Genomic DNA, 22,181 nt, shown 5'->3' with positions numbered 1-22,181 from the left:
TTATATAATGGGACGGTAGATTATTTCCTAACTAGGTTAAATGTAAACATCAACACGACAGGAGCCGCATCGACATCAACATTCAACACCAACATTCATCCGAACGACAACGACACCGACGCCGACGCAGACAACAATTACATTTACACATTAACCACGGCATTATCAGGGCGCATTTATCACATCCACCACATGCTAAAATGACATCCATATCCGGTTCTAGGCCCTCGCGGCGCGCTGCTGCTGCCCGCAAGAGTTTTGTTGTCGACGAGACCTCTGAAGACGATGTCGCCTCCACAGGCCGTGCTACCCCCACCCTATCAAGCCATGACGAGCAAGAACAGGAAGATGAGGAGGAATACACCCCGGTTCCAAAGCGCCCAGTCGCGAAGAGGCCCTCGAGAAGGCGAACCACTGCCAGCCTTTCCTCCGAAACCCCGCAAACAGCTGTTCAGGACAAGAGCAAACGAACACGGCGGCCAAGAACGGGAGATGATATGGAGCAGTCACAAATTTTGGACACGGTGGATGAGTCCACTCTGCTAGCAGAAAACCCAGAGACGCCATCCAAAAGGCCGTCGGCACCTAGAAAACGTAGAGAGCCCTCGCAGCAGCGTCGAAGGCGCGAAAGTCGTATGTCCTCTTCCGCATCCGCACTGTCATCCCTTCCAACTCCTGAGCCTTCAGCTTCTCCAGAGCCCCAGCCACAGCGCCAACCTCAACCTCAGCCTCAGCCTCAGCCTCAACCCGAGCTACACCCACCTTCCCGCTGCCAGAGCAGCGCGCCGCTGGCGGACATCACCGAAAATACTGTCAACGAGGCTACGCCAAGAGCCCAACCAGAGAAGGAGATATCTACGATTGAAATGATAAATCCAATGTCCACGAACCTGGAGAAGCCAATGGATATAGTTCTAAAGTCTCGATCGCTTGCTATGCCTACGGTTGAGGAGCCGTCAGCTCCCAAACCACGAATGGTCATCACACACCTTGTTATGACAAATTTTAAAAGCTATGCGGGGCGCCAGGTCGTGGGCCCGTTTCACGTTTCGTTCTCCTCGGTTGTGGGGCCGAATGGATCTGGGAAGTCTAACGTTATCGACTCGCTTCTCTTCGTGTTTGGTTTCAGAGCGAGCAAAATGCGACAGGGGAAGATCTCTGCGCTTATACATAATTCTGCGAACTTTCCCGATCTACAATTTTGTGAGGTTGAGGTGCACTTCCAAGAAATTTTGGATCTGCCCGAAGGAGGACACGAAGTTGTGCCGGAGTCGCAGCTTATCGTGTCGCGGAGAGCGTTCAAAAACAATTCTAGCAAATACTACATGAACAAGAAGGAGACTAACTTCACAACTGTTACGGGATTTTTGAAAGGCCGGGGGATTGATCTTGACCATAAACGGTTTCTGATCCTGCAGGGAGAGGTTGAGTCCATTGCTCAAATGAAACCGAAGGCCGCTAACGAACATGATGACGGCCTGCTGGAGTACTTGGAGGATATTATTGGAACGTCCAAGTATAAAGCCCCTATCGAAGAGGCAGCTGCTGAAGTAGAAACTTTGAATGAAGTCTGTCTTGAGAAAAACAACCGCGTTCAGCACGTGGAAAAGGAAAAGCACAGCCTTGAGGATAAGAAGAACAAAGCGATTGCCTACATCAAGGACGAAAATGAACTGGCTGAGAAACAGTCGGCCCTCTATCAAATCTACATCAACGAATGCGATGACAATACACGGGTGACCGAAGAGGCGATACTTCAGATGCAAGAACTGCTGAATATGGAGTTGGAGAACCATCAGGGCAGCGAAGATGCCATCAAACAACTGCAGCGATCCTACAGACGCGGCGCGAAGGAGTATGAGGCAATGGAGAAAGCCACGCAGGCGATGGTTAAAGAGATGGCTAAGTATGATAAGGAGTCTGTCAAGTTCGAAGAAAAGCGGAAGTTTTTGTTAGGGAAGCAGAAGAAGCTTGAAAAGGCTATGCAAGCAAGCCGTCTGGCTGCCTCTGAGTGCGCAAGTCTGGTTGAGAAACACGCGGACGATATTGAAAGGAAAACAGCTGAAATCGCAGGGTTGGAGAAGGAGATGAGGCACGAGGAGAAAGAGCTTGCGGCTATCCGAGAAGGACTCAAGGGTAAAACACAGGGCCTTTCGGACCAAATCGCCGTTAAGCAGAAGTCACTTGAACCTTGGAATGAAAAGATCAACAAAAAGCAATCAGCTGTTGCCGTCGCGCAGAGCGAGCTTGATATTCTTCGCGAGAAAAGTAATGCAGGTGCCGTTGCTCTTGAAGAAGCAAACGCGAAGATCCAGTCCATCCAAGCTACAATTTCCAATAAGACGACGGACATGGAAAACCGCCGAGCGGAGAAAGTGGAACTTGAAAATGAAACTACGCTTCTTGAAACTGAGCTAAGAAAGTTTGGACAAAAGGAGCCGGAGATTCGGTCAAGGATATCCAGCGCGCGCCAAAAGGCGGACGAAGCTCGAGCGAGCCTTGCCAGTACGCAAAATCAGGGCAACGTTCTTGCAGGCTTGATGCGGTTAAAAGAATCCGGACGTATTGAAGGGTTTCATGGAAGACTGGGTAATTTGGGGACAATTGATGAAAAGTATGATGTCGCCATTTCAACAGCCTGTCCAGCCCTTGAGAACCTAGTGGTAGATTCCGTTGAAGTGGGCCAGCAATGTATCGACTATCTACGCAAGAACAACCTAGGAAGAGCCAACTTTATACTTCTCGACCGACTGCCCCAGCGAGACATGTCCTCCGTCTTTACACCCGACAGTGTGCCACGATTATTCGATCTTGTCAAGCCAATAGACCCTAAGTTTCGACCAGCATTTTATAGTGTTTTACAAAATACGCTTGTCGCCAAAGACCTTGAACATGCTAACAAAATCGCTTACGGTGCGAGAAGATGGCGTGTTGTTACATTGGACGGACAACTCATTGATGTGTCGGGCACTATGAGTGGTGGTGGCACCCGTGTTGCCAGGGGTGGGATGTCTTCAAAACCCGTTGCGGAAGTTTCAAAGGAGCAGGTCATGAAGCTAGAAGCTGATCGTGATGAGATTGAGAGGAAGTTTCAAGCTTTCCAGGACAAGCAGCGGCAAATTGAAACGTCGATAAAAGCGAGGAGGGATGAGATTCCGAAACTGGAGACTATGATTCAAAGAATTCAGCTTGAAATCGAGAGTTCCAACCGGAATTTGGCAGATGCCCAGCGGCGCGTTCAGGAACTGTCGGTGGAACTTAAACCTTCGAAGAGTGATGATACCAGATCTGCCGAGCTTCAGAAACACATATCGTCCTTGCAGAAAGAAATTGAGACGCTTCATGCCGAAACTGCAGGAGTTGAGGAGGAGATCCAAGTCCTCCAGAACAAGATCATGGAGATTGGAGGTGTCAGACTCCGGGGTCAAAAGGCCAAGGTCGATGGTCTTAAGGAACAGATTGATCTTCTCACTGAGGAAGTGTCCAATGCTGAAGTTTCCAAGTCTAAGAACGACAAGCTGCGCATCAAGCATGAAAAGTCCCGTGCCGATGCGGCGGGTGAACTTGAGCAGGTGAAGGGAGACCTTGAGAAATTGGCCAAGGACATTGCGAGTCAGGACAATGATGTTTATGGGACCAGACAAAAGACGGAGGAGGCTCAGGAGGTCAGTGGGGTGCTTCTGGGATGAGACAACAAAAATTTTGCTAACGTTTTTTCTAGGCTTTGAAAACCAAACAAGAGGAACTCGCCTCATTGAAGGCGGAGTTGGACGAGAAGGTAGCTGAGTTGAACGAAACTCGTGCATCTGAAATCGAAATGAAGAATAAACTCGAAGAGAATCAAAAGGTTCTCGCCGAAAATCAAAAACGGGGTCGATACTGGCTAGAGAAACTAGCCAAGCTATCTCTTCAGAATATCAGTGACCTGGGCGAAGAACAGGAAGCTCAGAGCCTCCCAACATACACCAAGGATGAGCTCGCCGATATGAGCAAAGAGTCACTCAAAGCCGCCATCGCTGCGCTGGAGGAAAAGACACAAAACGCCTCCGTTGACCTCTCTGTCCTAGGTGAATACCGCCGCCGTGTCGCTGAGCATGAGTCACGCTCCGCCGACCTAGCCACCGCACTCGCAAACCGAGACAGTGCGAAGTCACGCCTCGACACTCTCCGCTCCCTCCGCCTAACAGGTTTTATGGAAGGGTTCAGCACTATCTCGCTCCGGCTGAAGGAGATGTACCAAATGATTACGATGGGTGGAAACGCTGAGCTGGAGCTTGTGGATTCCCTTGATCCTTTCTCGGAGGGTATTCTATTCTCGGTCATGCCTCCTAAGAAGAGTTGGAAGAACATTGGTAATTTGTCCGGGGGTGAGAAAACATTATCGAGTCTTGCGCTTGTGTTTGCGTTGCATCATTACCGGCCGACGCCATTATACGTTATGGATGAGATTGATGCGGCGTTGGATTTTAGGAATGTGAGTACAAACCAGGAGAAGGGGCGGATGGGCAATTTGGCCAGTTTACTGATTTATGTTGTTCTGCTTCTTTGTTCTGCAGGTCTCCATTGTTGCCTCATATATCAAAGAGCGAACGAAGAATGCCCAGTTCATCGTTATCTCTTTGCGAAATAACATGGTAAGTGTTACCCCCATTCCCTTGGAGCTCCAGGTACACTTATTCGGGATATATCTTCTAATACGCAAAACCCCTTAATTCAGTTCGAGCTTGCCTCTCGACTCGTCGGCGTCTATAAGGTTAACCACATGACTAAGAGCGTTACCGTGGAGAATAAAGATTACATCGCTATGGCGAGTTAAGAGAGAGTGTGAGAAGTGTGGGATGGTTGGTGTACATTTTTTTTCGGATGGGCTTTTTTGTGTCTATGAGATTTTTGCCTCTATGCCAGATATATTGTTTGTAGTTTGCTGTTTTGCGGTTGCATTGGCTGGACATGATTGCGTTTATATATGACATGAGAAGGTGCAGGGCAGGATATGCCTGGATAGGGGAGCTGGGTTTTTCTTCTTTTATGATGGAGCCTTTGGAATTAGATTACCTGGTCGAAGTAGATTTTCTATCTTGTCTTGTCCTTTCCAGGGGGCAAGGGAGTGACGACGTGCCTTTTTCCTTTTTTCTCTCGGGGATATTAGGTGTTTTGTTTACTTGGGTGTTGGAGTCGTGGCCATTGATTCGTTTTTGTATTTCTTCACGATGCTACTATATATATATACATATATCTCCGCCGCCTTGTGCGGAAATGACAGGTGGAAGTTTTTAATGATGGGTTAGAAGATGGAATGTTCCCAGCCTTATTTATTGCTTCTGGTTCTGCCAAGTCCCAACAACGGTCTTCCCCCTATGCACTTATTAAGTATCCAGCTGTCCTAAATTGGATCTGCAAAGCTGCCCCAGAATTTCTCGTGTTTGGGACCAGGACGATGCAAGAGTCGGTTGGTTCTCCTAGAGTTCCTTGCTTTACCCGTTGTGGAGTTCAAGCTTTGGATACTTAGCACTCTCGAGATGTAGATCAAAGAAACCTCAGCCGCACTTGAGGAAAAAGAGGTGGATAAATGTGTCTGGGTGGCCGTGGCTTAAGTATCTTGTTCAAATCGCGAACCCTTTCGCAGATGATGTGTGCTGCAAATAAATAATCTGAGTCTGTTGCGTATAAATGCCAAATTTTTATATCCCTTGCCGAACCCCCCTTCCCCTATCGTGCGGCTCAAGTTCACTATAGCAAACTATTTTAACTACAAGTTCACACGTAAATAGATAATGTTCCTTCAGACCTTAATTATATCCTACCTTCTTCCCGCCGCATCCCTATGCGCCGCTAAAGGCGAGCCTCGACTAGATACATACCGAACACCCAGAGGTCCGCTCACAACCACCTTCACGCCGCCGTCGAGCTGCGCTACCGAAGTGCGCACTACCGACATTGGCGGATGGCCCGGCCTTCAACAAGGCTGCGAGGGTCCCGGAGGCGGCGATGACTGCTGCCCGCCAGATTGGGCGAGAGGAAGATATTTCAGGCCAGGGATTTGTCCATGGGGATAAATATATGACTTGCACTTTGTCCTCGTCGGCACAGAGGGTGGAAACAACAATCAACTGCTGCCCGTCGTAAATTGATGCCTTTCTTTTCTTAAAAAGAGAAAAATTCCTGGCCCGCTTTTCTCGCGTGTCCTCCAGGGGGCCCCTTTTGCCTATTCCTCCCCTTCTCAGAGCACATGAACCACAACCCGTTCATCACGCTAACTACAGTATAAAACAAACCAAAACCAGCTCCTTCGAATGTGCAGATGACGCCGACAGGCTCTGCAAAAGATACCTGAACACCCCCGTTTCCCTCCCCTTTCCACCCAACGAGGCCATCACCACCCGAACCGCGCGCATCGTCTATGCCACACCAATCCAAATCCGCTTCCAAATGACCGACAGCTCCGTCGTGCCCATCCCCACCGAGTCTCTGAAGCTACCTCATGCCCGCAAGCCTTTATCCAAGGGTGCAAAGGCCGGGATCGCCGTTGGCGTGGTCGCTCGTGTGGTTTTGGGAATCGTTGCGGCGGGCTGCTGGAGCAAGAGGGTTAAAATGCGTACAAGGCTTACTACTGCTGCTGCTGCTGTTCCGTTTTATGGCGGTAACGATACATCAGTGCCGCTACAGGGACAGGTGTATCCGCCAGCCATAAATGAGCAGGCAACGGTTCCTCCTACATATCATGATACGACAAGGAAGTGATAACTGTAGTAGAGTCTTTTCAGCTTGCCATTATGCATCTAGATGGTGGCTCTTCATTCTATATGTGTTGTCAGTTCATCTTATGAAGTCATGTACACAAAGGGGGGTTCTTTAGGCTTTGGGGCAAGGGTTTTATCTTTCTGAGCTAGTTCATCACCCAAATCACTGACCTAAATATAGCTATGTATGCACAGATGTACAGCTGCTTGGAGCACTTCAATATGGCCATTAATTCATCATGTGTTGTGGGTAGTAAGTATAGTCGATCTGACATCATTCGACGGTCTATTTACCCCTAGTCGCGTATCCATAAGGTTCGATTCGCCTCAAGCTTGCAACTAGACTCGAATGAAATTGCTGAAATAAGTTTGTTCCGATACCGCCATACGTCCTTCTTTGCGTATACATGTTTCTGCAGGGAGTATTCGGGGGCTTTGCTCCTAATGTAGGGCGCGGCTTTACTTGTTGCAAGGGTTTCGAGGTACTCAAATGTATCTAATGTGCATGTACCCCCTCCTCTTAAGAGGCCTGGTTTCCTGCATTGTTAGTTGCCTATCTTAATAACACATGAGCAAAAACCTTTTGACTCACATGGCTGCCAGTGACAAAATAGAAATGTGTAATATGCAAGATCTACATACACCGTGCAGAATGGCTCAGAACTATCTCCAGATTGTCCCCCTCCTCGCCCAGGGCTACCGGCTAACAACTACCCCACCTCGCTCTTCCCTGCCCGCCGCCGTATTCCGTATCTCGTATGGACATACATACAATCCGACGTAGGTAATAGTCACCGTAACATGTGTTTCTCCACCTGCGTCCATCCGGGTGCGCCAGTCAGCTTCTGACAAACGTAGTTTGCAATTATTCGGACTCCTCCATTTCACATATGCAATTCAATTCATCGAGTCAACCGCTTTCCTCCCTCTGTCGCAACGGATCGACTTGTATAGTAAAAAGAGTTGAGCTTGGACATCGAGGAAGAGTCCAGACTCAAGAAACTCTATCGAGAGATATCTTGCCTGTGTTTTTTGCTTTTTGATTGGTGATTCCAGTCGCGTGGAATTTGAGTATATAAATCTTCAGTTCCTCCTCCTCTTCCTCAAGAACAAAGGCGAATAGCTAGTTAGATTCTGTGTGCAAAAAATCCTCCTGATCCCCATCCAGAAACGCCTTCTCGTTGTGTCCCCCAAAACCCAATATAAGAGCAAAGAGCCATATACATATCACCAAGGCGAAAACCAAACCGCAAAATCCAAAAAGAGTTATCTACAATCTCTACCACGAAGACCACATAATCCGAATCCCCCTTGTCCTACTCCAAGAGAAAAGCCTGAGGGAAAAAAAGAACCATGGACTCTTTCACCTCCAAAGTCTACGCCATAACCGGGGTATCAGGCATCGGCCTCGCCGTCGCCAAACAACTCCGCAAAAACGGCGCCCTCCTTTCCCTCGCCGACATCTCCCAGCCTGCCCTTGACGAAGCCTTCGCAGCCCTCGGCTCCTCGCCCGACCACATCCTCATTACAAAAGTGGACGTCTCCTCCTCCACGCAAGTCAACGCCTGGATCGCGGCGACGGTGGACAAGTTCGGCCGCCTAGATGGAGCGGCAAATATGGCGGCCGTCATTGGGAAGAATCATGGGGTCCGTAAGTTGGTGGATCAGGATGATGAGGAGTGGGATTTGCTTTTGCGGGTGAATTTGACGGGGATGATGTATTGTGTTCGAGCTCAATTGAGGGCCATGATGGCGAACAAGGGGAGGGGTGCTGATGCTGATTCTGGTGCTGGTGGGGAGGGGATTGGGAGCATTGTTAATGCCGCGAGTATCCAGGGTGTGATGGGGTTTGGAAAATCGGCGACGTATGCGGCCACCAAGCATGGTATTGTGGGACTGACGAAATCGGTGGCTAAGGAGGCTGCGCCGGGTATTAGAGTCAATTGCATTGCGCCGTGAGTTATATCCCTCTTGATTCATTAATTATTCTTTGTCTCAATGTCATATACCCTGGACAGTAGCACAAGTGATGGTTACCAGAGGAGTGTAATGTCTAAAAAAAGGAGAGTGGTACTGATCAGATAAATAGGGGCTCGATTCAAACACCCTTGCTTGACGAAGGCAGTGCTATACAAGGAGGTCTTAATCATATACCCGGTGCGATATCCCGCGTTGGGACGGCAGATGAAGTCGCGAACGTGGTATTATTCCTGCTCAGTGATGCAGCCTCATTTGTAACAGGAGCCGTGTATAATGTAGACGGTGGTTGGGACTTGCAAGGCGAAAGTTAAGCCAATGTGTTGGGGAGCATCCTGGCGATCATGTCTCAATATTTCAAGAAAGGAAATATATCTTCGGGCGAGAGGATTTCAGTTGTGTGCCTTTCTTCTCTCTTTTTGCTTCTCTTTTCCTTTCCCTCTTTGGTGACGTTCTAAGAAGATAGCGTAATTGATATCCATATGCAGCCAAAGAAGTCTATATCCCATCACAAAACACTAAAATGTACGCTATGTTGATAGAAGAGGAATCTCAATATGGTGGCCACCTCCGAGTAGACGAATTATCACGCTCGCGGCTCGGTAAAGGATGTCCACCTCAGGATCACTATCATCAGTGTATTAGGGCTTTCATCACATCATCCCGGAGTTCGAAAATGAGCCTCCGAAATAATTAAAGCAATCCCAATCTTCGAATCCCTGTTGTAAAAATCAAAAGAATAATAAAAAGTTAGATACTCCAAAGAACTTGTTCATACTTCTAGCCGTTGAAAATTAAAAGGTATAGTTTGATAAAGAAAGGTGGAAGCGGGGGGAGAGGGAGGGAATTAGAGATGTAAAAAATTCTCAAAAATAGGAAAAAAAGGGAAAATGAGAGGAGAACATACGTCGAAACCAATAACCTCATCAGCCAGCACAGAGGAAGCTGAAAACAGCTGCTCAAACGAAACGGAGGATATACTCTGTGGTGCCTCAGCAGGAGCTACGAGATTTGATTGCTGAGAAGGGCCAACCTTCTAGGGACAATGGGTTAGCGACGAAATTCCCTGTATCATAAAGTGAAAAGAAAAGGAAGAAGGAAAGAAAGAAAGGAAAGAAAAAGGACACAAGAAAAGAGCTCGTAACAAACGTACCTGAGATTCCTCATTTGTACTAGCAGCATCTCCAATATACTTCGAAAATAAATTATAACTCAATATGCGCAGCCGGTCAGCAGCCTGCTGCTTGAACGTCGATGCTGATTCGGGCCACAGCTTGGTCTTGACGAGCGTAATCGACACGCAGAGGAAGTAATACTCGCGCATCCCCTTTTCTAGAATAAGGAACTTCTCCTCAAGCGATGATAGCGTTTTCTGGACGAGGGATATTAGGATATCTGTAATGCTGGGGATGATCTGCCGGACTATAGACGATGCTGCGGAGAATCAAACAAAACAAATCGTTGTTAGCTGAATGACATGTTCATCCCACTAGCGATAAGAACATATTCTGTAAGAGAGGAAAAAGCGAAAAGGACTCACTGAAACCACAATCGGATGCGTGCAGATGATGACAGATAGTAAATGCAGCATGAAAAGTGACATCTGCTAACGCACACCACGCGAGTTTCCCGATACTATCAATGAGTAATTGCTGTTGGCAGAGAATCACCATGGCGACTTCAAGACGCGCTTGCGTCGTATGGGTATTTATGGAGCCCTGAAAACCCCCGAGGACGCTGTAGGTGTAAAGCGAAAGCTGACAGCGTCTTAAATTCGACTCAAGCAGCGTTCGCCATAGAAGTTTTTGTTGTTTCTGGGTTAAAAAAGCGCTGGGGGGTTCATGGGGGTCAGGGTTAGCAGTATACTGCCAATCCGGAATATCAGAAAGGTTCCGCTTGATCTCCTCTTCTAGCAGTGCGAGTTCGTTTAATGATAGAGAAATACGCGGCGCATTGACAAGGGCGCATACCCGCAGCCTCAGGCCCATGGACTGCATCAGAGCGACCTGAAACGAAGTGTCTGTCATGTCCCTGATGGGCTTTTCTTCGGGGTTAACTGTCGTGCTCTCGCAAATATCTTCGTCGTTGATGTTTAGAGGCGGGGCGCAATCGTAATCCGATTGTTGCAGTGTCGGAGGCATGCCACGGTCCAACGACGCCTGCAAGTCCAATTCGAGAATCGTCGCCCATATCCTTCGGCGCATTTCCCCATTGAATACCGAAATCTTGGTTTCTGGCGGTGGCTCGCGGTGGCATCCTGCAGACATGGCCAGCTTTACCAGCGTCCCCGCAGAGCTCCAGGCTTGGTTCTTCTGAGTGTAGTTGGCCTCCTTGGCCATCATGAGCAAACACCGCACCTGTAAAACAACCAGGTTTGGTCGTTTGATGTTTGCGTGGAAAAGCCATGCCTCGGACCAGCGTATCCAGTCCGTCGCGACGGTATGGGATAAAATCTTCGTGCCGGCTGCGGTAAGTGGACTCGGCGTGTTTACGCTCCACACGGACGCCATGACCAAGAAGAGTTGGACAATGAAATGGCAAGGGATATCACTCGTTTCCGCCCAGAGCTCATTGAGCTGTGCGCGAAAGGACGGCATATGGAGAATGCGATGCATTTTCCCCACGTAGGAGAAGTAGCAGTTCATCAAATTCTCGACCACTGGTCGGGTGGGAAGAAGGCTCCTCAGGAAGCGACTGTCTGTCGCTAGGTCTCCAGATAAGGGCTTCTGGTGCTTATTATACCCAATCTTTCGGATTTCGTGATGTAGCGTGCGAAGAGAGGCTGTAGCCTTCAACTCTTTCATAAAGCTGCTCAGGCCCTCGAGCTATATTTAGTTATTTTCCCCACACCGTTAGGCATTGCTACTTAAACACGAGGACTCCGAAAGGTTCATTTTAACAATAAAAAATACCGAACCCATTGCAGAAATTCTGTATATAAAAACAGAAATATCAAGAAAGAACTCACCTCAAATGATAACTTCGACCCATTGCTACATCCCCAAAACCGCGTCCGGCCCTCATTCCCATCGAACCGGTGCCGATTGGGAATCTCGCGGCTCCACGGCTCCGCCTGGACTGACGCATCGTCGCGCGCAGAAGATTCAGTGGGTTCCGCGGGGGTCGAACCCAGCTGGGACCTGTACGCGTGCGAGTCTGCATTGGCTGAAGAAAAGGGCGACGGTGCTGCATTGCTAGCCAGTTTCGACTGCTGAGTTAAGCTATGTAGCAATTGTTGCAGTTCCCGAAGCCGAGCCTCGTCGAGATGCTGGGTTTCTGATAGTGCAGCTATGAAGGGCTGTGGGTGGGCATTGGACCTATTTGCTTCTGGTGGATGTGGGGGCCAGAAGGCCGATGAGCCTGCTGCTAATGTTGACGCTGACGCTAATGCCGATGCCGATGCCGATGCCGATGCTGATGCTGATGGATGAGGCAATTGCTGATTTCGATGTTGCTGTTGCTGATGCTGATACTGATGGTGCAAGGCATGGGCAGGAGATTCATACATGCAGGCATCGGGGCCGGGCCCCTTCAAGCATCGGTTACATGTCGGATAACCAAAGTCACACTTGACCTTTCTATTCCTGCAAGGAGCACAGGCAATAGTTCTTCTCCGCCGCTTGCGATGGGTGGATTCCGCAGACCTGGTATCCTGCGACGAGGATGCACCACCACTGCCAACGCCGCCGCTGTCTGAAGCAGGTTGATGGAGCGCATGCGTGGCGGGTGTCGCGTTTGTCGCTTCTGAGCGCGGTTCGGGACTGCGGCTCGGGGGCGCCATGGCAGACAGCCGAGCTTGTGTTCCTTGTTTTTTTTATTTTGTTTTTTATTGATTTATGTTTAATTATTTTGTTATTTTTAGCCATGTGTCGTTTCTCGGGCAAAGCACATCCATCCAGCGGTCAGCAGAATCTCGGAGTAAGACATGGTTGGTCGGCGCAAGCTGTTTAAGATACTTAAAGGGGACACAAACAACAACTCAGGATTGCCTTTTTGGGCCCGAAGCCGAAAAAGCCGAGGTTGAGTCGGGGGCTAAGGCGGATATACGCTAAGTTAACTGTTGGCGCTAGATGGCAGCGCTAGAGAGACTAGAGGGTTGTGTCTGCGCTTGGACTTGTGGAGCTGCGGAGAGAGTTATTTGCATGTCTCATGTCTCTGGTTTCAAACGTTCCGTCGAGCTCGGGGTCGGAGATAAAGAGCTTGCTGGAGGTTTTGACCGAGATATCGGAGTATACGGCAAGGTGACGGCGCATATAAGAAACAATAATATATGTGTATGCAACTACCAACTACAGCCTCAAGGCAGAAGCATTTCTTTTATCGACGGGTTCTCTGTCTGCTGAGAAAAAAGGGAACCAAAAGATACTTGTGCTTTTACCCATTTCTATATCTGCTTTTGCGCCGGAAATCAATAATACATACGAAAAGGAGAATACAAAAAAAAAAAAAAAAAAAAAAAAAAAAAAAAAAAAAAAACATATAAAAATTCGTAAAAATAAAGAAGTGAAAAGAGTACCAAAGGCGAGAGAGAAAAATACAATGCTCCGCTCCCTCTTCTCCTTCGTATACCAAAACCCCTTCACCTCCACATCGCTCTCCACCCCAGAAACCAGTTCAATCGAGAAAAAAACAGACCTCTTCCCCATCGTCGATCCCGCCGTCGACGGGCCCGACTGCGACCAGGACTGCGCCGACTGCACCATCAAATTCCCAGCCCGGTTCAAACTCAATTCCAACAGGGAGCTGTACGGGAGCGTCAAGCCGTTCATCAAACATGTACTTGTCGCGACGGGCAGGGCGGACTGGGCGCCCAGGGTTGAGGGTGAGAGGGGAAGTTTGATGGAGGGGTTTAAGAGGGGGGCGTTTCAACCGAGGAGGGGGGTAAGTATTTCTCGTGTTGTATAACTATAGATTCTGTTTTTCACCTTGAGAGACGCCTGGTTAATAAAGAGCCCTATTTTTATTTTCGCAGAAAATGATGATTTCGGCGTCGAACTTGTCCATTGATCCGGAGCGTATTAACCACATCACCAATGGCGATCAAGGACTGGGGCAGGAGAACGCTACAACGGTCCTCATCTTGCCCTCATTCACCTTTGTCGACAGAGTAACGGTCTCGCGACTACCAGAGCTCATGGAGCGTTTCATAGACCCCTCTGAGCCAGACGTAGAGATATAGTCAGACTAGGACGCCACAATATCATCATCATCATCACCAAAGCTAGAAGTTGAAGAAGCTAGAGCCAAACCAAACGGCCAAAATACCTCATCCCGCCCACCCATCCCACCACAAACTAACAACCCGCCCCTGCCCCCGCGACCACCTAATCCTCCTCTGCTCCCATAACCGTCGCGACGCCCGCTGCGGCATCTCCACCCCTCTCATCCGGCGCGAGCTAGAGCGCCACCTGCGCCCGCTGGGCCTCTACCGCGACGAGGACGACACCCGGCCCGGCGGCGTAGGTATCCTATATTGTGTCCCATGTGGGAGGGCACAAGTTCGCCGCGAACGTGTTGATATATCGGCGCGAGGCGGAGCAGATGATTTGGCTGGCTAGGGGTGCGGCCGGCGGATTGTGAGGGGATTGTGAAGCAGACGGTTTTGAAAGGGAAGGTTGTGCGTGCAGAGCCGTTGAGGGGTGGGTTTGATGGGAGGAGGGGGGTTGCGAGTTGGTAAATTTCTTCATCTTCAACCACATGATAGAATGAAAGAAATGAGAAAGCGCGGGGAGATAGGAGGAACCAGAAAACACGCAGCCTCAACATGGAATGTTCTTATGAAATCCCAAAGTTGATTTTCCGGCTCGAGTTCTCAAGCCAAGTTCTCAAGCCAAAGCAAAAAAGGGGGGATCTTAGAGAATAGACGCGATGAAATAGAAAAAAGCAGGAAAGAAATAAAAAGAACGAAGAAAAATCTATAATACATATATAAAAAAATATATGCAAATGAAAATGTCAAAACAAGCTCCCTTGAATATCACGCCTCCACAACGAGGGAAAAAGAGGGGGAAAAAGGAACAAATCAAACATGCGCCCATCCATTATACACGATGATCTGCATCTCATCGATCAGACACGGCAACCCAACCTCTCTATTCCCCTTCCTCTCTTTCTCATTATTAAAACTCTCTCCCTCCCTCGCCCACTTCTTAACCCTCCGCACAACCGCCCTAGACCTCCACGGCAAATCAAGCATCGACGCAAAAAACCCCTTCCACCAGCCTACAAGCACAGCATCGAGCGTCGACGGCCACACGCGCGCCGCCGCAGCCTCGTAGGCGACCAGGTTATAGCCGACGCGCACGTTGGGGTTCAGCCAGACGCCCTTGGTGGCGGAGAGAGGGTTGTCGTAGTGGATGAGGCAGCATTCGGAGCCTTCGAGGTGGTATTTGGCGAGGGAGTCGGGGATGCCGCGGAAGCGGAGTGGGTTGGTGCTGGTTTGGAAGGGCGCGGCGTCGAAGATTGCTGTGCGCGGGAAGGGGGGGGGGGGAGGGTTAGTGTTTTATATATCTCTCCGGGGCCAAGGGAAAACGCACCTATCCCATTCCAGCAACTTTGGACCGGGATGGGTTTGCCGGCTATAAGAGCATTGCGCGAGCGTCTAGCACTGAAGTAGGGGTAGCGCTGCGAGAAGGCAGGGGACCCCTTCGAGTCCCGTAGGGCAAATGTATCGTAGAAAAGGCCTGGTTTTCCGAAATCGAGCGAGCAGGCCGCGGCATATGAGCCGGAGCGGGTATTGAGAAGAGTTATGATATCTGTCATCTGCAGTTTTAGATTTTAAAGTATATCAATATCAGTTCCGTTGTCCCTACCTTTTGTGGAGGTCGGGGCCCCGTTTGCCTTCACCAATATAAATAGCACTTACATACCGAAAATATAACATCGTTCAAAAAGATAATCTTATCAAACGTCCTCCCGGCCTGCACAAGCCTCTCCAACGGCTCCAATGATCTATTCCGCATATGGGCCAGGTACGGAATGCGTCTGAGCTCTCTTTTCCCCCGCGGAGTATCAATCCACCCTTCCCTTCCAGGCGGTTTATTGATTTCATCCTCATGCGTGGCTGGATCTAGGATGATGGTCCTGTCGACGCCCAACTCCTCCAGCTGTTGATCCAGCTCCCTCAGGGCGCCTTTGGAATCATCCCAGCTCCCACTCTCATAGACAGAAACGTAGATGTTATCCTTCCCGAACTTCCTTGCGAGTTCCACAACGGCGGCATTCCAATGGCTGCGGAGGATCGCCTCGTTGTTCCAGTGCGTGCTAGCCACATAGACGGACCTTATCCCGGGAACGACGGTTGTGTCTGTAGACTCTCGCGGGGAGGATATGGACGACGCGGTGAAGATGAGGTAATCGACGACGGCAAAGAAGGCGATGCAGGAGGTCAACAGGACGCTGATATGGCCGTGGGATGAGCCTCGACGCGGGAAGAAGATGGGTCCGAGCAACGCTCTCCACCAGCGATGGTATCCGCGGGGGGACACCAACATTATTTATCGTCCGACGGGCTGGTGATGGTCGTCTGCGAGGAAATCCATCAATGGCTAAATAACGAGGGTATCGTGCGCAGACAAAGAGTTAGTTGGTCGACAATGATAGCACCGCCGGCATCATAATTATGTACATACATACATGTAAATAATAATGTACATGTACATACAGTACATATACTGCGTATGCATGCATCAACGGTTGGAACAACGAAACCCAACTCTGATTTGGCTGGGCATCGATTTAGCTCCTGGGCGGCTCTAGGCCTGGTTAGTTAAATACCCTTTTAACTATCTCGTCTGGAAGCGTATTTATACTTTGCTGATAATAAGGCCTGAACCGGGTAGCAGAAGGGAATAATAACTAATTGGAAGAAACCGATAAATTCATATTTACACCAACGGCCTCCCGTCGCAAAGGAGAATAATACGTAAGTATAAACAACATCTTTCCCTCCAGGTATTTAATTAAGCTTGTATCCAACCTGGATTCGGATGCAAGCGCACAATAACCAATTAAATAAATCACTTTGCAGTCAGTGAGTTTAGATTGATATTCAGCAATAATATCATCATCATCCACAAACATTATTTTCTTCCCACGGGTAAATCTACATAAATACTATGCAACTAACATGTCCTCTCAAAAAAAATATCAATCACATCCCAGGCTCTTGGTTAACACTTAAAATAAAACCGTTTCGAGCGAGAAAAGGTATCATATAGATGGCGGAATGATGCATGGAAATGAGAACGAGAATGACGAGATGGGGAGTGAGAATGGAGAATAAGACGGCCAAAAGGGTCGTATATATATATATATATATATATAGCTAGTGAAATGCTGCTAATGGATATTTAACCAAAAATAAAAAAGGAACATAAGGGGTATTAATACGTGGGGTGGGGTTAAGGGGGCCGGGAGGAATAAATATCCATATATTTGATGGCCCCAGAAGTTTAATTTATAAAAAATAAAAATGCCCTGCTAGAAAAATAGAAATAAGGGATGGATCCAAAAAAAAAAAAAAAAAAAAAAAAAAAAAAAAAAAAAAAATCATTCGCGATATAGAGCCGGGGAAGGTATTACGATGCGGCGTGGTTTGGATGTTGTGGTATGTATAGAGTATGTAGTTCATGTTATTGAAGAGGAAAGGGGTTGGTGGGGGTATGCAAAAGGGGAGAACTACGGCCTCGCCAGCTCAAACTAGATTGTTGATGTTCAATTTTCGAGGTGCGGTTGGGCTGGGTGGGGAGTAAAAGAAGCATGGTTTGGTTATGAAAGCTAAGGCAGATATAGCTGCGACGACGAAAAGGAGGAAGGTTAAAAAGGTTTAGGAAGAGAATGGTAGAAGAAAACCCGTAGGAGAAGGGGGGGGTTGTTGTATCTTTTTGTTAAGACAGTAAATAGGTAATAAATGTTAAATAACAGATTAGCGACTCGCGCTTGTGAAAAAAATAAATAGATATCAAAATTCTTCGAAGCGTAGCATAACTGTTCACACACACACACACGAGCAGTCAGCTTTAATTTCTCCAGAAAAGAAAAAGAAATCTACGTCTGGACCGTGACGCTCTTCCGGTGCATCGCCTCTTCAGTATGGAAACCAAACACAAGCCGGTATAGGTCCTGCAGCCAAATATACTGCCCATTATGCTGAACCATTGACCGCACAGCGTTCGCAACATCCACCGCGCCCGCCCGCGCGGACGGCGCGACGTCGCGGAACGCCGAGTCAAACACCACCAGCTTCTTATAGTTGTCAAGGAGCGTGCGTTGCCACAATTGCGTCCCGAAAGAATCCGAGGAGAGCGATTTGACAAACGCTGATAAGGTCTGGGTCGTGCCGCGTTGGAAGCCGCTGTTCATGGCGGCGCGGATGATCAGGAGTTTCAGGCAGGTGAGGTTCGGGTCCTCGGCGGGGGATTTGACGGTGTTGTTGGACGAGGCAGTTTTGCCAGATGATGATTGCGAGTAGCCGGATAATGTGGAGGAGTTGGACGACCACTTGGGAGGGGTTACTTGGTTGTTGCTCGGGTTTAGAAGGAGGATGTTAGGGACATGTGCTTCTTCGGGTGAGACTGTGGCGGTGTCTTCGAATATGGTTGTGGGCGTTTCGGGGTTTCCTCCGCGGCTTTGCGTATCTTCATCACTCATAATGTTGTACTCTGACCGTTTAGCCTGGTAAAATGCCTGTGTGAAAGTCGTCTGGCTGGGCCGCGGAGTGCCACGGTCTGGTCGAATTTGGGTCCATCCCTGGCGGAAAAGATCACACAGTTCCCAACAAGCCTGAATCGCTGATCCGAGTAGTTCTTCGTCGGGGGATTTGCCTTCTCGCCTGCGCTGCCGCAGGCTGAATAACATCTCTGCAAGGGACCAACAGGCCTTTAGTAGCGTGTCTGTTTCCTTTGCCAGTCGTGTCCGCTGTTTCATAAGGCGATGACACAGCGTGATATAAAAGTCCAGGGTCCGGTGTCGGAATGCCTCGGGGAGGTTTCGATCATGCGTATTATACAGATGGTTGTTGAGCTCGAAACTCACACGCAGCACCGAGTCGGTGACCTCATTATCGCGGACGCGAACTTCGAACAATGCTTGACAAAAGTCCCGGCAAAGATCTAGTGTTGGCCGCACGTAGGTGTGGTGGTCATCGTTATCGCGGTTCTCGTAAAGATTTTGGCAAAGTTTCCAGCACGATTTCCAGGCCTGTTCCTGCATATCTCCCTTCCCCGAAAAGTTAAACAATCGCTCGCGATGAATGTAACTTAGGCTTGCTAGAGTATTACATAAAGTCCAGCATTCTGATAATGCCGTCCTTAAAGCCTTCAATTCGTGCTCCCTAGCCTCAAATTTGCCAACGGAAGTTGTTGTGATCTCTCCCATATCCCGGAGAGTCTCTGGTTCATCTTCGGTATCTTCAGCAGCTTGCTCAACATCAAAGGTCTCCGGTATATCTGGGAGAAGCCAGCGTCAGGTTAAACTGGTAATATATACTTCTACGGTTATGAGAAAACACCCACCTTCAAGATTGCTTTTCCTAGCTCTCTTTTTGAAATCTTCAACCTCCTGTCTTGTCTGAGCACGAGGGGTTGTTCGATCTGACCAGTGCTCGGGGGGTGCGATATGTGTGGTGGTGATTGGCGGGGGCGATACTGGAGTAGTGGGTTTCTGAAGCGGGTCCTTTAGTATCAAATTCACATCTCGGCTTGTCAAAAGTGGAGCCAAACCTTTCTCACATTATTGTTGATGTTGTCGTTGTCGTTTTGACCCGCTAGGGGTGAAGTAACTGTCACGTCTGATAGTGCAGACGATGACCTGGAGGGCTCTGCGCGCGGCGAAGGAACATTGTCTAGCTACAAATTATTAGTCTCCCGTGACATATTTTTTTTTATAGATGTTCTAAATAGAAAATAATAATAGAAAAAAAAACAAAGGGGGAGGAAAAAGGGGAGGAAAAGCTTACAAATTTACCAAAGCCGGACGGAACATGTATTACGGATTGGGGTGCATCGTCTTCGTCCGAGCTGGGTTTGAAGTCGCTCACTCCGGCGCCGGAAGTGCGTATCTACAAAAGTGTTAATTGAAGCTAGCTCTCGAGTTATTGTGCGGGGGGTGTGTGTGTGTGGGTGTGGGTGTGTGTGGGTGTGGGTGTGTGTGTTTGTTTGTGTGCGTAGAGTGGGAGACTTCATACACTAAGTGCACTTCCAGTCCTTGTGATAGAGCGTTCCATATCCCCGTTAGTGATGCCATCTTGGTTGTCCGAAGGATCCAATCCATTTGGAGTGAACGCCTTGGGAGAAGATCTAGAAAACTCGGTTGTTTTAGAGTTGGAAGACATTTGGGACGGGGATGGAGATCTCTGGGTCGACGGGGGTCTATCGGATTGCCTGTGTAGAGTAGAGTACGGGAAGTCTAAGTCAGAGAGCCATGGAACAGAATAACTGTAAAAACTGCAGCTAGGTTTGAGTCCCAACTCACATTGAATATGGAGTTGGAGAGCTTGGGGAAGCCGAATATGGGGAGAAAGCAGATATTTGATTGCCGGAGGAAACGGACGCTGGAGATCTAACGGCCAACATCTCCACCTTTTCTCTTAGAGAGGGGGATCGGATTGTTGATAGGGATTGACAATATCATTCAATGACCATTCTCAGGATGCGGATAATATGGTATGTTGGTGATTGTTGGATGGAGAGCCAGAGACTGGAGGAAGTCGGCCAAAGATAGGTCAGAATAGGTGTTCGACATAGTTATGTACAGTACTTCATTTTCCGTAGGACGATTACTAAAAAGGGAGCAGACTCACTGGTAACTATTAAATAGCCACTAGAGTCAGCAACTCTAGCTATACAAACCGTATGGAATGGCCGAGTATTAAAAAGATTGTTGGAACAAGACCAACGATGCCGGTCTGTGATATAGCTTCTTCACCACGAACCAGATTCCGAGTATGACGATGGACCACTTGCTGGGCCGCACAGGACTTTTATTCCACTGCACGTCCTTTTTCCCTGTCTGCTGGAGCTCACCCGTGTAGTCCGAGGGTTAGCCTGTCCGTCCGTATCGTATGGGCTGTCCGTCTGTCCGTCCGCCTGTCTGTTGGCGGGATGTGGTGGTGGGGAGGGCGAGGCTTGAGCAGCGCGTTGAGTCGTTGACCGACCCAGGACAAAGAGAGGGGGCCAAAAGATAACTAGTCATTTATTTATTTATTTATTATAACTTATTTAGTAGTTATTTCGTCAAGGAACCCCGAATCAACGGGCAGAGAATCAAAGGAACGCGCTGCTTGCCCACGGGTCCGGTCCAAGTCCTTAGGTGATTAAGTACGGAGTATCTTGAAAGGGGAGGGATTCGGATGGCCGCTTTGTCGGGATTATTCTGCTTCTTTTTTGCTTTGTCTTCGTCGTCTTCTTTCCTCCTTCTTCTTCTTCTTCTCCCCCGGTTTGAGAGTCCTTCGTCCGCGTCCTGCTTGAAGACACACTTGAACGACTAATAAGTTACTGACTCAAGAAGGAATAGTTGAAGACTTAGTTCGAGAATCCAACTAGCCGACAAATTCGAGCATGGGTAAACCATGCAGAGACAGACCAATCGCGACCAGACCAACTGCGCAGGGCCTCTTGGATAGGGATTCGCTACAAACAGTTCAGCAGTGCTTAAGCGCTGGGCAAAAGTGATGGCCGACACACACCAAGGCCCCCAAGAGCCCGCGTCCACCACTCACAGCCCGCGTTGATTCTCGACAGCTGCATTAGCGGTCTCGCGCGCTGCTTTGGCCAGCTCAGATATCCCAGGTGTGGTTGGCCTGCTGCACCGCACCACTCGCAAAGACCAGAAACCAACCCCCCCCCCCCCCCCGAGAGGGCGCACCCAACTCCAAGGGAGCAGCAAAAGGAACAACATTATTTATTCCAAAGACCAGTCAGTGGCTGCTGAAAGAACTTTGCCTCCAGGTCCCCGAGAGCCAGCCCGCTCAGCTACATACAACCAACCCCATTCATGATTTTTTTATTATGGATCGCAGGCTGCCTGAGCATCCATCGACAGACACCGCTTGACTTAAATAAGTTGTTTAGTGCTTCGACGAAGTTGGGGGCCGATTGATACGTTCTTATTATTATTATTGACTACGACCATATTTAACCCATTATTGATTATTGATCAGTTGTGTGCTTATTCACATATTATTATTGATTATTATTTCTACCAAGATCATAAAGAAACTCCGCTCTAGCAAGAGACCAACACTCCCGGGTCCCAGGCTCTCGCATTCCCAACAGCGGTTGTTTTAAGTTGTTTCTGACGAATGGACGCGGAAACGGGGTGGTGGGACAGCAAACGAATCCCCAGAGAATGGGTTTATTCACATCATAGCGTGGGCCGGAACGAAACAAATTCATGACAAGTTGTCAGTGTCCCAATAATAATAACTTCAAGCATCCTTCGATCTTTTTTCGAGACCAAGACTTA

General features: G+C 48.7%; 7 protein-coding genes across 10 annotated transcripts; 4 read left to right on the top strand and 3 right to left on the bottom strand.

Moving 5' to 3' along the window:
• Positions 1-63: 63 nt before the first annotated feature.
• BDBG_05105 lies at positions 64-5,508 on the top strand. Of its 2 annotated transcripts, XM_031721992.1 has the most exons (5): positions 82-633; positions 697-3,665; positions 3,722-4,474; positions 4,557-4,634; positions 4,718-5,508. In XM_031721992.1, the coding sequence occupies exons 1-5, from the start codon at positions 201-203 to the stop codon at positions 4,814-4,816; spliced, it is 4,332 nt and encodes a 1,443-aa protein (XP_031578752.1). In that variant the 5' UTR covers positions 82-200; the 3' UTR covers positions 4,817-5,508. The 2 variants fall into 2 exon arrangements, with proteins under 2 accessions (XP_031578753.1, XP_031578752.1); XM_031721991.1 differs by having other exon boundaries at positions 64-3,665.
• Positions 5,182-12,784, bottom strand: BDBG_05102 (C6 transcription factor). The gene is made up of 7 exons (XM_031721989.1): positions 11,686-12,784; positions 10,258-11,542; positions 9,871-10,151; positions 9,625-9,753; positions 7,333-9,436; positions 6,912-7,269; positions 5,182-6,799 (listed from the first exon to the last, which is right to left on the bottom strand). Exons 1-5 carry the CDS (start codon positions 12,496-12,498, stop codon positions 9,371-9,373), a joined length of 2,574 nt encoding a protein of 857 aa, XP_031578750.1. The 5' UTR covers positions 12,499-12,784; the 3' UTR covers positions 5,182-6,799; positions 6,912-7,269; positions 7,333-9,370.
• On the top strand, positions 5,636-6,984 carry BDBG_05104 (uncharacterized protein). Its single transcript, XM_031721990.1, has 2 exons — positions 5,636-6,122; positions 6,285-6,984. The coding sequence occupies exons 1-2, from the start codon at positions 5,989-5,991 to the stop codon at positions 6,739-6,741; spliced, it is 591 nt and encodes a 196-aa protein (XP_031578751.1). The 5' UTR covers positions 5,636-5,988; the 3' UTR covers positions 6,742-6,984.
• Positions 7,392-9,467, top strand: BDBG_05103 (oxidoreductase). The gene is made up of 2 exons (XM_002624288.2): positions 7,392-8,695; positions 8,830-9,467. Exons 1-2 carry the CDS (start codon positions 8,094-8,096, stop codon positions 9,029-9,031), a joined length of 804 nt encoding a protein of 267 aa, XP_002624334.1. The 5' UTR covers positions 7,392-8,093; the 3' UTR covers positions 9,032-9,467.
• Positions 12,785-13,189: 405 nt separating the features above from the next.
• Positions 13,190-16,622, bottom strand: BDBG_05100. 2 transcript variants are annotated; one of them, XM_031721988.1, is made up of 5 exons: positions 16,529-16,622; positions 16,353-16,471; positions 15,587-16,264; positions 15,254-15,479; positions 13,199-15,182 (listed from the first exon to the last, which is right to left on the bottom strand). In XM_031721988.1, the coding sequence occupies exons 3-5, from the start codon at positions 16,208-16,210 to the stop codon at positions 14,740-14,742; spliced, it is 1,293 nt and encodes a 430-aa protein (XP_031578749.1). In that variant the 5' UTR covers positions 16,211-16,264; positions 16,353-16,471; positions 16,529-16,622; the 3' UTR covers positions 13,199-14,739. The 2 variants fall into 2 exon arrangements, with proteins under 2 accessions (XP_002624331.1, XP_031578749.1); XM_002624285.2 differs by having other exon boundaries at positions 13,190-15,182; positions 15,587-16,622.
• On the top strand, positions 13,257-14,275 carry BDBG_05101 (sucrase/ferredoxin domain-containing protein; the record flags this gene model as incomplete). Its single annotated transcript, XM_002624286.1, has 3 exons — positions 13,257-13,598; positions 13,690-13,884; positions 13,943-14,275. The coding sequence occupies 3 exons, from the start codon at positions 13,257-13,259 to the stop codon at positions 14,273-14,275; spliced, it is 870 nt and encodes a 289-aa protein (XP_002624332.1).
• Positions 16,623-16,753: 131 nt separating the features above from the next.
• On the bottom strand, positions 16,754-21,626 carry BDBG_05099. Of its 2 annotated transcripts, none has more exons than XM_031721986.1 (7): positions 20,518-21,626; positions 20,190-20,414; positions 19,903-20,098; positions 19,675-19,776; positions 19,439-19,564; positions 19,232-19,379; positions 16,754-19,165 (listed from the first exon to the last, which is right to left on the bottom strand). In XM_031721986.1, the coding sequence occupies exons 2-7, from the start codon at positions 20,288-20,290 to the stop codon at positions 17,766-17,768; spliced, it is 2,073 nt and encodes a 690-aa protein (XP_031578747.1). In that variant the 5' UTR covers positions 20,291-20,414; positions 20,518-21,626; the 3' UTR covers positions 16,754-17,765. The 2 variants fall into 2 exon arrangements, with proteins under 2 accessions (XP_031578747.1, XP_031578748.1); XM_031721987.1 differs by having other exon boundaries at positions 17,195-19,165; positions 19,448-19,564; positions 20,518-21,362.
• Between the last annotated feature and the right edge of the window lie 555 nt (positions 21,627-22,181).

Source organism: Blastomyces gilchristii (genome assembly GCF_000003855.2).
Source record: "Blastomyces gilchristii SLH14081 genomic scaffold supercont1.10, whole genome shotgun sequence".
Taxonomy (NCBI): domain Eukaryota; kingdom Fungi; phylum Ascomycota; class Eurotiomycetes; order Onygenales; family Ajellomycetaceae; genus Blastomyces; species Blastomyces gilchristii.
This window is presented reverse-complemented; position numbering and strand designations above follow the sequence as displayed.

Coding starts and splice junctions, on each gene's coding strand:
- BDBG_05105 (XM_031721991.1), top strand. CDS start 201: ATGACATCCATATCCGGTTCTAGGCCCTCGCGGCGCGCTGCTGCTGCC. Junction 3,666..3,721: donor AGACGGAGGAGGCTCAGGAG/GTCAGTGGGGTG, acceptor CGTTTTTTCTAG/GCTTTGAAAACCAAACAAGA. Junction 4,635..4,717: donor TCTCTTTGCGAAATAACATG/GTAAGTGTTACC, acceptor CCCTTAATTCAG/TTCGAGCTTGCCTCTCGACT.
- BDBG_05104 (XM_031721990.1), top strand. CDS start 5,989: ATGACTGCTGCCCGCCAGATTGGGCGAGAGGAAGATATTTCAGGCCAG. Junction 6,123..6,284: donor ACAATCAACTGCTGCCCGTC/GTAAATTGATGC, acceptor AACCAAAACCAG/CTCCTTCGAATGTGCAGATG.
- BDBG_05103 (XM_002624288.2), top strand. CDS start 8,094: ATGGACTCTTTCACCTCCAAAGTCTACGCCATAACCGGGGTATCAGGC. Junction 8,696..8,829: donor AGAGTCAATTGCATTGCGCC/GTGAGTTATATC, acceptor TCAGATAAATAG/GGGCTCGATTCAAACACCCT.
- BDBG_05102 (XM_031721989.1), bottom strand. CDS start 12,498: ATGGCGCCCCCGAGCCGCAGTCCCGAACCGCGCTCAGAAGCGACAAAC. Junction 11,543..11,685: donor GGTCGAAGTTATCATTTGAG/GTGAGTTCTTTC, acceptor AACTAAATATAG/CTCGAGGGCCTGAGCAGCTT. Junction 9,754..9,870: donor GTACAAATGAGGAATCTCAG/GTACGTTTGTTA, acceptor CATTGTCCCTAG/AAGGTTGGCCCTTCTCAGCA.
- BDBG_05100 (XM_002624285.2), bottom strand. CDS start 16,210: ATGTTGGTGTCCCCCCGCGGATACCATCGCTGGTGGAGAGCGTTGCTC. Junction 15,480..15,586: donor TGAACGATGTTATATTTTCG/GTATGTAAGTGC, acceptor CTAAAACTGCAG/ATGACAGATATCATAACTCT. Junction 15,183..15,253: donor AAGTTGCTGGAATGGGATAG/GTGCGTTTTCCC, acceptor TCCCGCGCACAG/CAATCTTCGACGCCGCGCCC.
- BDBG_05099 (XM_031721986.1), bottom strand. CDS start 20,290: ATGTTGGCCGTTAGATCTCCAGCGTCCGTTTCCTCCGGCAATCAAATA. Junction 19,777..19,902: donor GGACTGGAAGTGCACTTAGT/GTATGAAGTCTC, acceptor ACACTTTTGTAG/ATACGCACTTCCGGCGCCGG. Junction 19,166..19,231: donor TAGGAAAAGCAATCTTGAAG/GTGGGTGTTTTC, acceptor GGCTTCTCCCAG/ATATACCGGAGACCTTTGAT.